Genomic DNA, 12,525 nt, shown 5'->3' on the forward strand with positions numbered 1-12,525 from the left:
ACTATTATGTCATGCAATTTAAAAAAAAAAAATCATGTGAAAAAAATACATATACATTTATTAGTATCACAAAGTTACAGTTTAAAGGTGTAATTTTTGGAGGCAGAAAAGCTCTGTTTAATGTTTTCTTTATCCAAACTTATTAAACATACGTAACAAAAAAAACAAAACCCAAACAACTAAAAAAAATCAGTAAATTTTCCTGAGATAATTTTAAGTTGTTCATTAAATTATACTTGTACAGATGTATAACACATTTCTCCGCACATCAAATCACAGGCTCTGCGCATGTGTGTTAACAGACGACCCGGAAGTGGCACAGCTTTATAAAGAAAGGAATCTTTTCAGTAAGGAGGCGGACGTTGTAGAACGTCGAGAAGGTGAGAGTCCTCGCTTTGGTCTTATAATAATCAATCAATCATTCGCGAATGTATTTTAATTTTGAAAAGAAAGCCTTTTCTTTAGCTGCAGTGCGTTTCATTCGATTCCTGTGAAGCAATGACTCAGAATATGTGTTAAACGAACGTTTTGCTAATGATCTTAATAGTGTGCAATGTCACCTGACTTTTCAATGCACTCTCTTGCCACCATGTTTCACTGTTATAGTTAGCCGTAAAACATATATGTAATGCTTTTATTTTTGCCCAATCTTAATAATAACAACGCATTCTGCGTTATTATTAAGATTGGGCCTGCAAGTGTAAGTTCACTTAGAGCTGGTACATGATGTAACCTTCAGGAACCACTCCCCAACGGCTTCTTGTTTTAGAACTTTATTTATTTATTTATTTAATGAACTTTATTGGACAAACAAAGAGTATACAACATACAAACAGATGAAGTATACAAAAGAACAGAACATGAACACACAAAACCAGGGCTAAAATTCTTGCTTCATTCCTGCTTGCTCTGGTAATGTTTTATAAATGTATGTAAGCCTTATCCTTAATGGAGGGAGGATTTATTTGAAGATCATTGAATTAAACTATGTTACTTGCTGGCTGTAAGATGCACTGCAGCAGGAAGTACTTGTATTATCTGCAGGCTGACGAAATGTCTTCAAAGGACGTGACACATGGGGAAATCTTCCTCCTTTGAGTAAACCACACATGGCATGTTTCAATAGAAGGATTAGTAAATACGGTAACTCATAAGGAAGCAGACATCATTTAGATAGCACAAATATTTTTAGCTTATTTTTTCAGTATATATTTCCTGGTTACGTTCTTGGTGTTTTTAAATGCCAAAAAAAAAATGATGAAACGTTTTTGTTGTGTGGTGCCTTTATGTGATAAACTTGGTCACTGATATTAGTCGACCAACAATTACAGTTTTTTTTTTTTCTGATGTTTGCTGGTATGATAATGTTCCATAGTTTCATTTCAGTACAGTTTGTCCAGCAGAGAGACATAAACTATTACATCTTTAGTACTGGCTGTAATATTACTCCCCTGTAAGTTGATTAGAAAACTAAACATTGCTAGTATGAACCACTCGTGCCAACCATTGGGTGCGCTGGTTAACTGATGGATGTAATATATTAAGAAGCAGGCTGCTCCTGTTTGTTACAGGCCCACATCTTGTAGATGAGAGGGCTGGATAGCAGAAAGAGATGCTGTAATTCTGCACTGCACAGATCTCATTCTTCCCTTATACAGAGTATATAGTTAAACAGATTCTCACTCTATATGCACTTTGAGCCACATAGTGTTAATAAAACAAATTTCAACAACAAACAGCACAGCCTTCATAAGGTGACACAGTATTGTATGCCAAGCAGAGCTGTAAACTGCATGGTACTGTAAAGACAATTGAATACTATTCTTTATCCTTATTTTACTTGAGAACTGGCTCAATTACTTATTTTCTGTTAACTTGTCGTCTGTGCGGGACCACAGGAGACAGCCCCTGCAGCTCTGCGCTGGCTTTTTTTTTTTTTTTTTTTTTTTTTTTTTTTTTGATACCAGATGTCCTTCCTGACCCCCTAAGGGATTTGTGTCTCCTCCATTATCGTCCAAGTCTTTCCTGCACATATTTGCATTCTTTGCATTCCCAAAAACAACCAGAAAAGCCAAATCCTGTGTGATCCACAGCTCAGATAGAGAATACCGTGTATATAAAACAAGGTTTTACTGTATATAAAATAAGGTTTTTAAGGCAGTTAGTGTAGAGGAAACACTCCACCCAGCAATTCCATGAATAGCTGCTCTGTTACCTGACTTGCTGCACGTCCTCCTTTTTCTTTTTTTCCCCCCCCCTCCCTTCTCTCTCGTGCGCTCTCCTGGCCCCTCTCTCTTTGCTGCCCACTGCCTCATCGCCTCTTTGTTCTATATTCTGTTTTTAGAACAACAACAAAACCAGGAGCGATGGATCAGATGAGATTGGCGTTTAACGGCGTGGTACGTTCACAGCCTACATTTTGCACATTGTCACGTCTTTATCATTGTTTGTATCATGAGCAAACTGATAAAACGGAAGCAATCGCAAAGTGACAAGCTTTGTTTAGCTTTTTTGTTTGTTTGGTTTTTTTTTTTTTTATTAAAAACAACTGTAGCATTGTCACTACTTATGGAGCTGCTGAATCTGGAGCGTGTCGCTCTCATAGTTTTCACTCTGATCTTCTCCAGGTTAGAAGTGTGCGTTACAGCAGGTTCCCCCTGCAGCCCACAGAGAATGGAGAAAGGCATCTGGAGGTCAAACTGTCTGAAGATGGCACTGAGGAGTTTACAGACGTGGAGGCCGAGGGCTCACCAAGCTTCAGGCCGGCACCTCAAAATTATAGCCGGTGTTCCATTGCCTTCCTGCTCCTGGGAACCCTGCTGATATTGATCGTTGGTAGGTTATGCTCTGAAAACCTCTTATACTAATCCAAGTCTACAGAAAGGAAAATGACTCTTTATGTACTTTGTATGTACTACATTTTAATCGGTTTTGGTGTGTGCTGTGTCTTCCAGGCTATCTGGTTGGTTATATCAGTCACAGTAAACCTAAAGTGGAGTTGCTGAACTGCAGCCCAGTGACACAAGCTCCGGTTGCACAACCTGCAGAGGTTGAGATGGACTTCAAGAACATCTCTCAACTTCTTGCGAGGAAAATGACCAGGGAGGCCTTTCAAAAGACTCTAGGGTACACTGAATACGCACACACCTTCAAACCAAACACACATTTAATGTCAATCATTTCAAGACTAAACTGAGATGCCAACAGAAAAAGTAAATAAGATGTCCTTTCTGCAGGGACTTTGAAAATCCCGGGTGTTCAGCAGGAAGTGATAAAGACATGAGTTTGGCAAACAGCATCTTTGATGAATTCAAGAAACTAGAGATGGATCCCTGGACAGACATCCACGATGTTCAGCTGCCGATCCCAGACAGGTACCTGGAACTTTAAAAAAAAAAAAAGTTTTTTTATTTAATTAAATGATTGTGGCATTAATTCAGAGGGAGGCTTTCTATCTCTGTGATTTCCTGATTTGAGTTTTGCACGCCAAACTGTTTAGTGTAAAAGGAGGAGTTACAAAATCAAAAAAAAAAAATTCTACAAATTACACCTGGATTTGTCCATTGACATTTTCTAATGCTTCATTATAAGTTGTATATTTGTTAAATAAACACTGGAACACACATGCATGTTTGTGACGAGAAATGGATTGAAATGTCACAAACCTGTAAAATAAAGTGTGTCCAAGGAAAATAATTTTTAACAGGTTCTTGCCTTCTCCTTTGCAGCCAGAATCCAAACAAGGTTCAGTTTGGTTCAGAAGATTTCAGCCTTACTGGGTATCTGGCCTACAGCGCTACAGACAGAGTTCAGGTGAGCCTAAAGCTTTGGCAAAGAACCACCTTAGTTTCACTTTCTGAAACCTGTGACACAAACCACGAATGTCAGAAGATTTGTAGTTAGGACTGTTGTTCAGAAACCTTGTGTATCTTGTTAATTTAACTAACTGCTATTAATTGGTATTTACAGGGCAAACTTGTGTACGGCAACTATGGGCGTAAAGAGGACCTGGATATTGTGAATAAAAATAAGGTTGAGTTAAAAGGCTGCGTGCTGCTCGTCCGTGCTGGAAAGATCAGTTTTGCAGAGCAGGTATGTGTGCATGATGAAGATGGTGTAGGTAGGGCAGCAGAGTGAAGCGTTAGAAAAATGAATTCTACTTGTGAGTAACTCAAATTTAACTGCAACTTTGAGGAAATGGGTTCAGTTACTCACAGCTGGTTGTCAAAGTTTTCTTTAAATTGAAAAACTTTCAATTTAATTCAGCTTAAACTTTTATCTTTTACATTGATCAGCCTTCACTTGGAAGGCTTTGAGATGCATTTACATTAAGGAAGCTGACGAGCAGGTTTTGTTCCAGGAACAAAATTTAGTTTTGTTTTTTTTGTTTTTTTTTGTTTTTTTTTCCTCCCCTTCTTTCAGGTGGCCAATGCTGCAGATAGAGGGGCGTCTGCTGTTCTGATCTACCCCGATGAAGCTGATTACAATTATGTAGCTGACACTGTGCTCTATGGACATGTGAGTTTGTAAAATAAGTCAAGTAGGCAGTAAAGTGTTGTTTTGTTATGATAGTGGAATTTCCCCCCCCCCCCCTTTACCTGAATCTGTGTTTTCATGTCCCCTTCAGGTCCATCTGGGCTCAGGTGACCCCTACACCCCTGGATTCCCCTCCTTTAACCACACCCAGTTTCCCCCAACTCGGTCATCTGGCCTCCCCGAAATCCCAGCCCAGACTATCACCCGCAGTGTTGCTGTAAAACTTCTTCAGTAAGGCCACACACAGATCAATGCAGACATGAACAGTGTTCTACAGATTAAGAAACATTCATGTTTACCCGCTGTGTGATGACCATGATGATCATGGCTCAGCATCAGTTAAACAGGACAGCTGCCAGACACCTCAGTTCAGTATATATCTGCCACAGTTAAAACTTTTTTCATTTGTGTTCTTTTAGGAAAATTGGTGGTCCTGAACCAGATGAAACAAGTGGTTTTAAAGGTGGATTCAAGCAAGTGTCTTACAGGCTGGGAGGCGTTGAGAACATCACTGTTGAGGTCAACAATAAGCTGGTGAACAAGGAGATCCATAATGTGTTTGGGGTGATCAAAGGATTTGATGATCCTGGTAAGACTAAACTTTTATTTGGCGTGACTTAGCTTTTGCTTAGTCTTAGGCCAAGACGTGTGACATTAAGATGGATTTGTTCATGAATCTGCAGATCGCTACATTGTACTGGGAGCTCAGAGGGATGCCTGGGGTAGCGGCTACGCCAGAGCCACTGTTGGCACCTCAGTACTGGTGCAGCTGGCCAAAGCTTTCCATGAAATGGTTGAGAATGGTAAGGAATAAAAACAAAATGCTATACAAACAACAGTTGGTGGGACTGTGTACACTGGACTGCAGTGCAAGAAGTATCATGTCGTCTATAGATGGGTTCAGGCCCAAGAGAAGCCTGGTGTTTGCGAGCTGGAGTGCAGGAGAATATGGAAGTGTTGGCGCTACAGAGTGGCTGGAGGTGAGAACTGAATACCTTTTGAAAGGAAATGCCTGCTGTGTTGATAGTGTTTTAACATGTCTCATCTGTTTGTTTGTTTTGTTTCCTTTTTAAGGGTTATATGGCCTCTATTGACAAAAAAGTGTTCACCTACATAAGCCTGGATGGGGTTGTCATGGGTATGTAGACAAATTTACACATGCAGGACATCTCAGCACTTAAACGGTGGCATTTGTCAGTTGACCTCTTTTGGTGTGTGTGTGTGTGTGTGTGTGTGTGTGTGTGTGTGTGTGTGTGTGTGTGTGTGTGTGTGTGTGTGTGTGTGTGTGTGTGTGTGTGTGTGTGTGTGTGTGTGTGTGTGTTTTTTTTTTTTTTTTTTTTTTTTCTTTTTTTTTTTTCTTTTCTCTCCTTTACAAGGTAAGGGGGGCTTTATGGCCTCAGCAAGTCCACTGCTCTACAGCCTCCTTGAGACCACGATGAAAGAGGTATTACACTGATTCATAGTGATACACGTTTCGTACAAATGGATAGTTTGTGCTGACTGTAATCTGCCTTGTTCTTAAAGGTTAATAGTCCTGTTGGTGCTGGCACGGTGTACAACATGGCAGGAGAAACAATGTGGGAGGCTAATGTGTAAGTAGGAAACCAGTGTAGTGAAATGAACCACAGTGCATAAAACTTTAGTCAAGTAATAGAGAGGAACACTCTTGCATATGAAGGGTACAAATGGATTTACTATAAACAGGCCCCTGGACAATATTTGACTGATGATGATTGATTGTACTCTGAGATTGCACACCTTCATTTATTAAACTATCTGGCTGATGAGCTAGTCCTAAAACATTAAATATACATTTGCAAGTCGAAGCTTTTATGTAGGCAAAATTAAAGTGTGTGTGTGTGTGTGTGTGTGTGAGTGAGAATATGTATATTTTCAAAGTTGGCAAAGGTGATCTTTAGGGCTGCCACGATTAGTCGACGTAATCGTGATTAGTCGACTAGTCACGATTACGTCGACTATCAAAATCGTCGACGACTGATTTAATAGTCGACGCGTCGTTTGAAGCTTTGTAAGATCACAAAAGATGCAGGAATAAGTAGTAGGATTTAAGAGTGTAATAACGGACTGAAACAGAAGATGGCAGCACTGCATGTACAAGGATGCCAGCTGCCGTTAAATCCCGAAGAAGAAGCTCTGTCCCAGAATTCATAGCACAGCCCAGCTCAGTTTCCAACAATGGCGGCAGCTAGTTAGTTTTAATATTACTCTTATTATTCTTTCTGGGTCACAAAATAAACGTTTAACATATTTTCAGGCGAGAATGTAACTGTGTAAATCTCAAATATCTGCTCAGTTTATCAAGACACCACATATTTTCAAAAGCGCTCTGACGTTTTCGGAGACGTCTGTTACCCACTAGCTCGATAGCTAGCCGGGGGCAAGGCTCACTAGAGCCCGTGAGAACACTGGACTCCTGGCAAATCGTTTTCAAACCCACCGCCATCTTTCACTAATCAGGTTAAACATGATATACAAGTCATTTAGATAACTTAAAAATGTTATTGTTTGGCTTTTTTTTTTTTTTTTTTTTTTTTTTTTTTTTTTTTTTTTTTTTTTTAGTATTTTATTTGTTCCTGAGTAAATCTGTTTGGCTGAGATTAAAGTTATAGTTTTTACACAGCTGAATAAAAGTCAGACAACTGATTATCAGAAGTGTGAGATGCTCGAGAATATACTCCGGTGTCCTGTTATATTTTAGATAGCAAGGAGTTTATTAAACACCACCGAAACAAACTATCATCTTGTCTTTATTTTTAGTTAGCACATACCTTAAACACTTAAAGCTGTAAGCTAATGATAGTTATATAAGAGCAGATGCTGCTAGTGCAATAAGCTGTACGTTTTACGTCCAATGGATGCATGATCTGATTAGTCGACTAATCGCAAAAATAATCGGTGACTAGTCGACTATCAAAATAATCGTTTGTGGCAGCCCTAGTGATCTTAAATAGTTTGTACAGTAAAACGACTCTAATAATCAGTGAAATCTGATGTTCTTTAAGCTTGCAAATTTCTGCCAGTTATCAGAATCCAGATATTTTCACATGTTGGTGCAGTTTTATAACCACCCTCTTGAGACAAAAGCTTGAGCTTCACACGGCTCTGAATGCCATAACGAGTGGAATATTGCTTAATATGGTCATCCCAGGTATTCCGGTTGTAACCCCAATCCACCTGTTGTTCGAAAGTGGGGAACCAATTGGAAGTAAGGAAGAGGAGCTAAAATGGCTCGTTTCAGACAGGATGAGCTGAGTGACTACACAAAGGCTCTGTATAAGATTAAAAAATATTAATAAGTGTGAGTCCTACAAAGCTGTTCTACTAGAGCCAAAAATAAGTATAATTGGCCCCTTTAAAATAACTGTCTAAACACTTATAAAAATGACTCTAAAGCAGTTATTTCATAGCAGATAATCAGGGATTACTTTGTTTCTTTCTGTTTTACCCATCTACAATAACTTTTTTTTTTTTTCTTTTTCTTCTTCTTCTTCTTTCCCTGCATGCAGAATGAGACCGATGACAATAGATGACCCAGCCTATCCCTTCTTGGCTTTCTCTGGAATTCCCTCAGTCTCCTTTCACTTCATCAAACCAAATGTGAGGGGTGGTTCATTTATATATTTAAAAAAAAAAACAAAAAAAAAAGTCTGCTTGTCGTTTTAAACATTAAGCAAACAGTGATGTGTATTGAACTGTCTGTATGTTTCTCCACTTAAGTCTGAGGTCTACACTTATTATGGCACTCAATTGGACACCATGGACCAACTTAACTATGAAACCAACAATCAAACCAACGAGATCACGGCGATAGCAGCGCAGTTTGCTGGTCAGATGGCCCTGCACCTGGTTCACGACCACCTGCTGAGCTTGGATGTGAACCGGTACAGCAAAACTCTCACCAAGGCTGTGGTGGGCGTCTACAAACACATCCGGCTGCTCTCGCAGGTTGGCGTCTTCCTGACTCTTTTTGTTTCATTTTTATCCATGTTATGAATTTCATGTGATTAAGAATATTTGTTTTGTCTGGTGAAGGATTTGAGTCCCAGCTGGTTGAACCGTGCACGAGGCTCCTTCCAGCGTGCTGCCAGTAACCTCTACAATGACATTGCCAACACCAACTTGGATGACAAAGAAGCCTGTCGAATCCTCAACAACAGGATCATGATGGTAATGCATGTATTACAAGACCTCTGCTGGGTCGTGTGTTGTAATTTAAAAAAACTATACATTTTGAAAATACTTTTCTGCTCCGTACCCCTCATTTGTTCAGGTTTGATGAACCTCAATCTAATTTGTCTCTCCCCTCTCATTCCTAATTTTTGTAAGTTGTAATACCTAAAGCTCAACTGTGAGCTTGACGAGCATGCAAAACATCTGTGGCCTTAGTTTTCCTCTTTTACTAAAAGAGGAAAACTAAGGCCACATGGAATTGTAAGCTCAGTCAGTTTATAGATGTCACAGATGCTGACAGACCAAGCTTGGCGTCTGTGTTGCAGTGCTGTGCTCGCATCAGAAAATGTTGGTTTACACAAGATTGTCATTAACCAAAAGCTCAGACATGCCATTTTGTTACTTAGCAGAAGAGTTTTAAGTTCAAACAAACAAAACAAAAAAACTACAAGATGCTGGATTTTGTATTTTAATTACAAAAAAAACTAGTGATGTGGTTTGACCCAACTTAAAATATTGTGCAAAAAATCTTGAGCACAATATTCTAAGGTTCCTTGCTTTATATTTTGATAGAAGAAATGGTAAGTGGGTGCATCGATTTATTGCAACGTGCAAACATGCATGGCATGGAAATGCATGCAATCTACACAAGTGGCCGACGTTGTTTTATGGCACCTTATCTGTTAGTTACTGTGTAGTGACGTCCTGGTGTCTTATATCCCAGCTGATGGAAATGAATAAAAAGCTGGGACTCTTTTTCTACACCTAGTCTAGCATTCTTTTCTGGAACCACAAGGAAAAAATGAGCAAGAGCTATTCTGTAGTTACTAATTATGTGAATTTTTGTTTTTTAACTAAAGGTTGAGCACAGCCTCCTCTCCCCATACGTCTCACCTGTTAAGGTTCCCTTCCGTCACCTACTGTTTGGCCGAGGCTCCCACACTCTGGCGTCCATTGCTGAGACTACTGACGTGGATGAACTCCACACCCAGCTGGCCTTAGCCACCTGGAACTTGCAGGGATGTGCCAATGCCATGGTGGGAAACATCTGGGACCTCGATGAAGAAATTTAAATTGGTGGGACGCAGAGATGTGAGGGTGGGAGTTGTGTGTTTGCATGTGTATTTTTTGGAAAGTAAATCATAGCGCTCCAATATCAGCACTTAAAAGCACAAGCCGTTAATCAGAAACCCCAACCGTTGTTATAGGTTCATGCTCAGATTTCAGGGGAATTCAAATCAATTCCACAAATAGTCTCGAAGAGGACAGTGTTAAAGTGTAGGGCTGAAAACTGTGAACAAGGATTACTTGAAGAAATGAAATGCTACTGACAAATCCACCTCCTCTCAAGTAGACTCGAAGCCCTTGCTGCGACCACTTGCCATCAAAGCACTAAAAGACCTTATATGTATTTGTTTTTTTAATTATTTATCAGTGGCAGTGTCCACTATAAAGCTGTTTGTCTTTTTATACGACATTATCGGAAGCAGTGTCTTCCATAATTATGACGGTTATACTGTCGAAACCTACGGCAGTATCTGCTACAGAAATGACTCCAAATGTTGCTGGGAAAAAAAGACCCAGATAAAGTTTAATCTTTCTACCCTCTTTTTCTTCCTTTAGCGTTGAGCTGCTGTAAAAGCAGGCTTTCACAAATAGACTGACATAAGTGCATCTGTGGAGAAATTAAGGGTATAAAAATTGTATCTTGGTAGATTAAAAAAAAAATGTATTTAATGAGATTTTTCCAATGCCTGACTAAAGCTGGCAAGGAAACAAAAAAATTGTCTGCAGTTTGTGGAAAATTGTTTATTTATCACAAGCAAAGAGGTTTATTCTGCAATTGGTGACAAAGTGAATGTCAAATAAGGTTTAAAAAAAACAAAAGCAATGCAGGCACAATACTAAATCCTCCGAGCTCAAAGAGACCTTTATGTTGCACTGTCTACTTTGGAGCATTTAATGAGTTGTAATATTTTTATCGGGAGCAGTGCCTTCCATAATTAAACCGCATTATCGGGAGCAGTGCCTTCCATAATGATAAACAGTGACGGTAGTTTTTGCCTACCATTGTGTGTTTTTTGTATACGTGTATTTATCGAGAGCAGTGTCTCTCATATTTCACTTGAAAAGTGGAACAACTTATCGGGAACAGTGTTTCCCAGAGTTTTATACTTTATTTATTTGTTTTGGGCTTTTGTTTTGTGTGCATATAGGTATTGTCCTTCATAGAGTGTGTACACTCTTCTGGTTCCTACTGTTTTTGTTTGTGCATACATTTCCTCTTTAATACTATTTCTAATCATAGTGAGCCTCATCTGGGCAGGATTGACAGTACAGGTCGAGGTAGAAAATGAGGACATTATTCCAAACGGCGCATAAACAAAGTCATCTAGATGAGGTGGTGGGAAAAGCAATTTGTCATTTGTATTGGTTATAAATCAGCTAGGAAAAACTCAATACTCACATTTCTAACTTTTCAATATGAATTGATAGTTCTGTGTCTATAGGGTTATTATAATCAGTAGGGGCTCATAGCCAATTAGGTTTAAATTGTGGCACCAATAAAAGTATACCAGTGTCAGTACCTGCATCAGATTCACAATTTTGCTCTTTGAGTTTAATCAGTTTTTCTTAATTTAATCAAATTGTAACTTGCTGATCCTCAAGGAGAAGTGGTTGGGAAAAGGAGAAAAGGGCTACACACCTAAATCTACCCTGCAGTAGCATATTGAAGCTTTTACAGGGTCTCGCTCTTTTAATAGCTGTGATGTCTATAACTACATTATTACTTTAATGTGACTTAACCTTGAAGGATAGGCAAGCCTATTTTAAAATTCCGACATTTAATTGACATAACAGGGAAACTGCTGCTTTCATTATCTTTTTTTTTTTTTTTTTTTTAAATTACCTACTGCCTTCCCAGTGAATCCAGTCCATATGAGGCTTTTACTGCTTATACAATAATTCTAAGCACTGGAGGATGTTGAAATGAGTGCACTATAATCATTAAAGTTATAGCAACAAACCTGGTCTGTTAGCCTTGTGACCTCAAAACCTCTTTTCTTTGTTAGTGACTGAAAACACAAATGAATTCACTTGCATGGGTTTTCTCCTCACTGCATGTTACTAAAGTATAGCTCAGAGTGGAACAATATTACAGTTTCACTTGTCCAAATTAAATTTATTTGTGGTTGTTTGATCATAATTCCAACCTTTTGAATTGTTATCCCTGAATTAGTAGAGTTATAACCGTCAAGTTAAAATGTCATAAATCAGTACAGGATATTAAAAGCTACTAATCGTATCAAAAGGATCAGTCACTGAAAAACTGTTTCATTATTTAAGCGATTTCATTAGTTCAGCTACTCCTGTATTATCTTGCATCCATTACAAGAATAAGTTTCTCCACATCCTGAACTAGAAATGTGATCATTAGAAAATTTGTTTTGGCTCACTGTATTGCTGAAAAATACTGAGACTGATTTCTGTACTTCAGATGTTGTTGACATTCTTTATCGTGACATCCATGTTCAGTAGAAAATTGTAATAAACCCTTTGGCTTAGCATAAAGACTGTCTCGCTCCTTCATTGTCTTAATCCTTACGGTTTATGTTAAAGCTAAAGGCAGGTTCAGCTTTGAGGGTTTTTTTTTTTTTTTTTTAAGTTTTTCTCCCTCTTCAGATGTTCAGTAAATTGAAGATTTACTGAACTAATTTTCTCATTAATAATTTTAAATTTCAATCATGACTGTAGCTTGTGTAAAATAATTTTAAAAAGACAAATTTGTTTTTAGAG

The 12,525-nt window shown here is 38.6% G+C and overlaps 1 protein-coding gene across 1 annotated transcript; it reads left to right on the forward strand.

The window, feature by feature from the left end:
* Positions 1 to 296: 296 nt before the first annotated feature.
* Positions 297 to 12,293, forward strand: tfr1b (transferrin receptor 1b). Its single transcript, XM_080864155.1, has 19 exons — positions 297 to 380; positions 2,345 to 2,399; positions 2,628 to 2,835; positions 2,955 to 3,126; positions 3,237 to 3,374; positions 3,729 to 3,813; positions 3,970 to 4,092; positions 4,423 to 4,518; positions 4,628 to 4,767; positions 4,956 to 5,125; positions 5,220 to 5,339; positions 5,431 to 5,516; positions 5,611 to 5,674; positions 5,913 to 5,980; positions 6,061 to 6,128; positions 8,064 to 8,154; positions 8,275 to 8,502; positions 8,590 to 8,724; positions 9,588 to 12,293. The coding sequence occupies exons 2-19, from the start codon at positions 2,367 to 2,369 to the stop codon at positions 9,798 to 9,800; spliced, it is 2,238 nt and encodes a 745-aa protein (XP_080720281.1). The 5' UTR covers positions 297 to 380; positions 2,345 to 2,366; the 3' UTR covers positions 9,801 to 12,293.
* Positions 12,294 to 12,525: the final 232 nt, after the last annotated feature.

This window comes from Rhamphochromis sp. 'chilingali' (genome assembly GCF_963969265.1).
Source record: "Rhamphochromis sp. 'chilingali' genome assembly, chromosome: 18".
In the NCBI taxonomy this organism is placed as follows: domain Eukaryota; kingdom Metazoa; phylum Chordata; class Actinopteri; order Cichliformes; family Cichlidae; genus Rhamphochromis; species Rhamphochromis sp. 'chilingali'.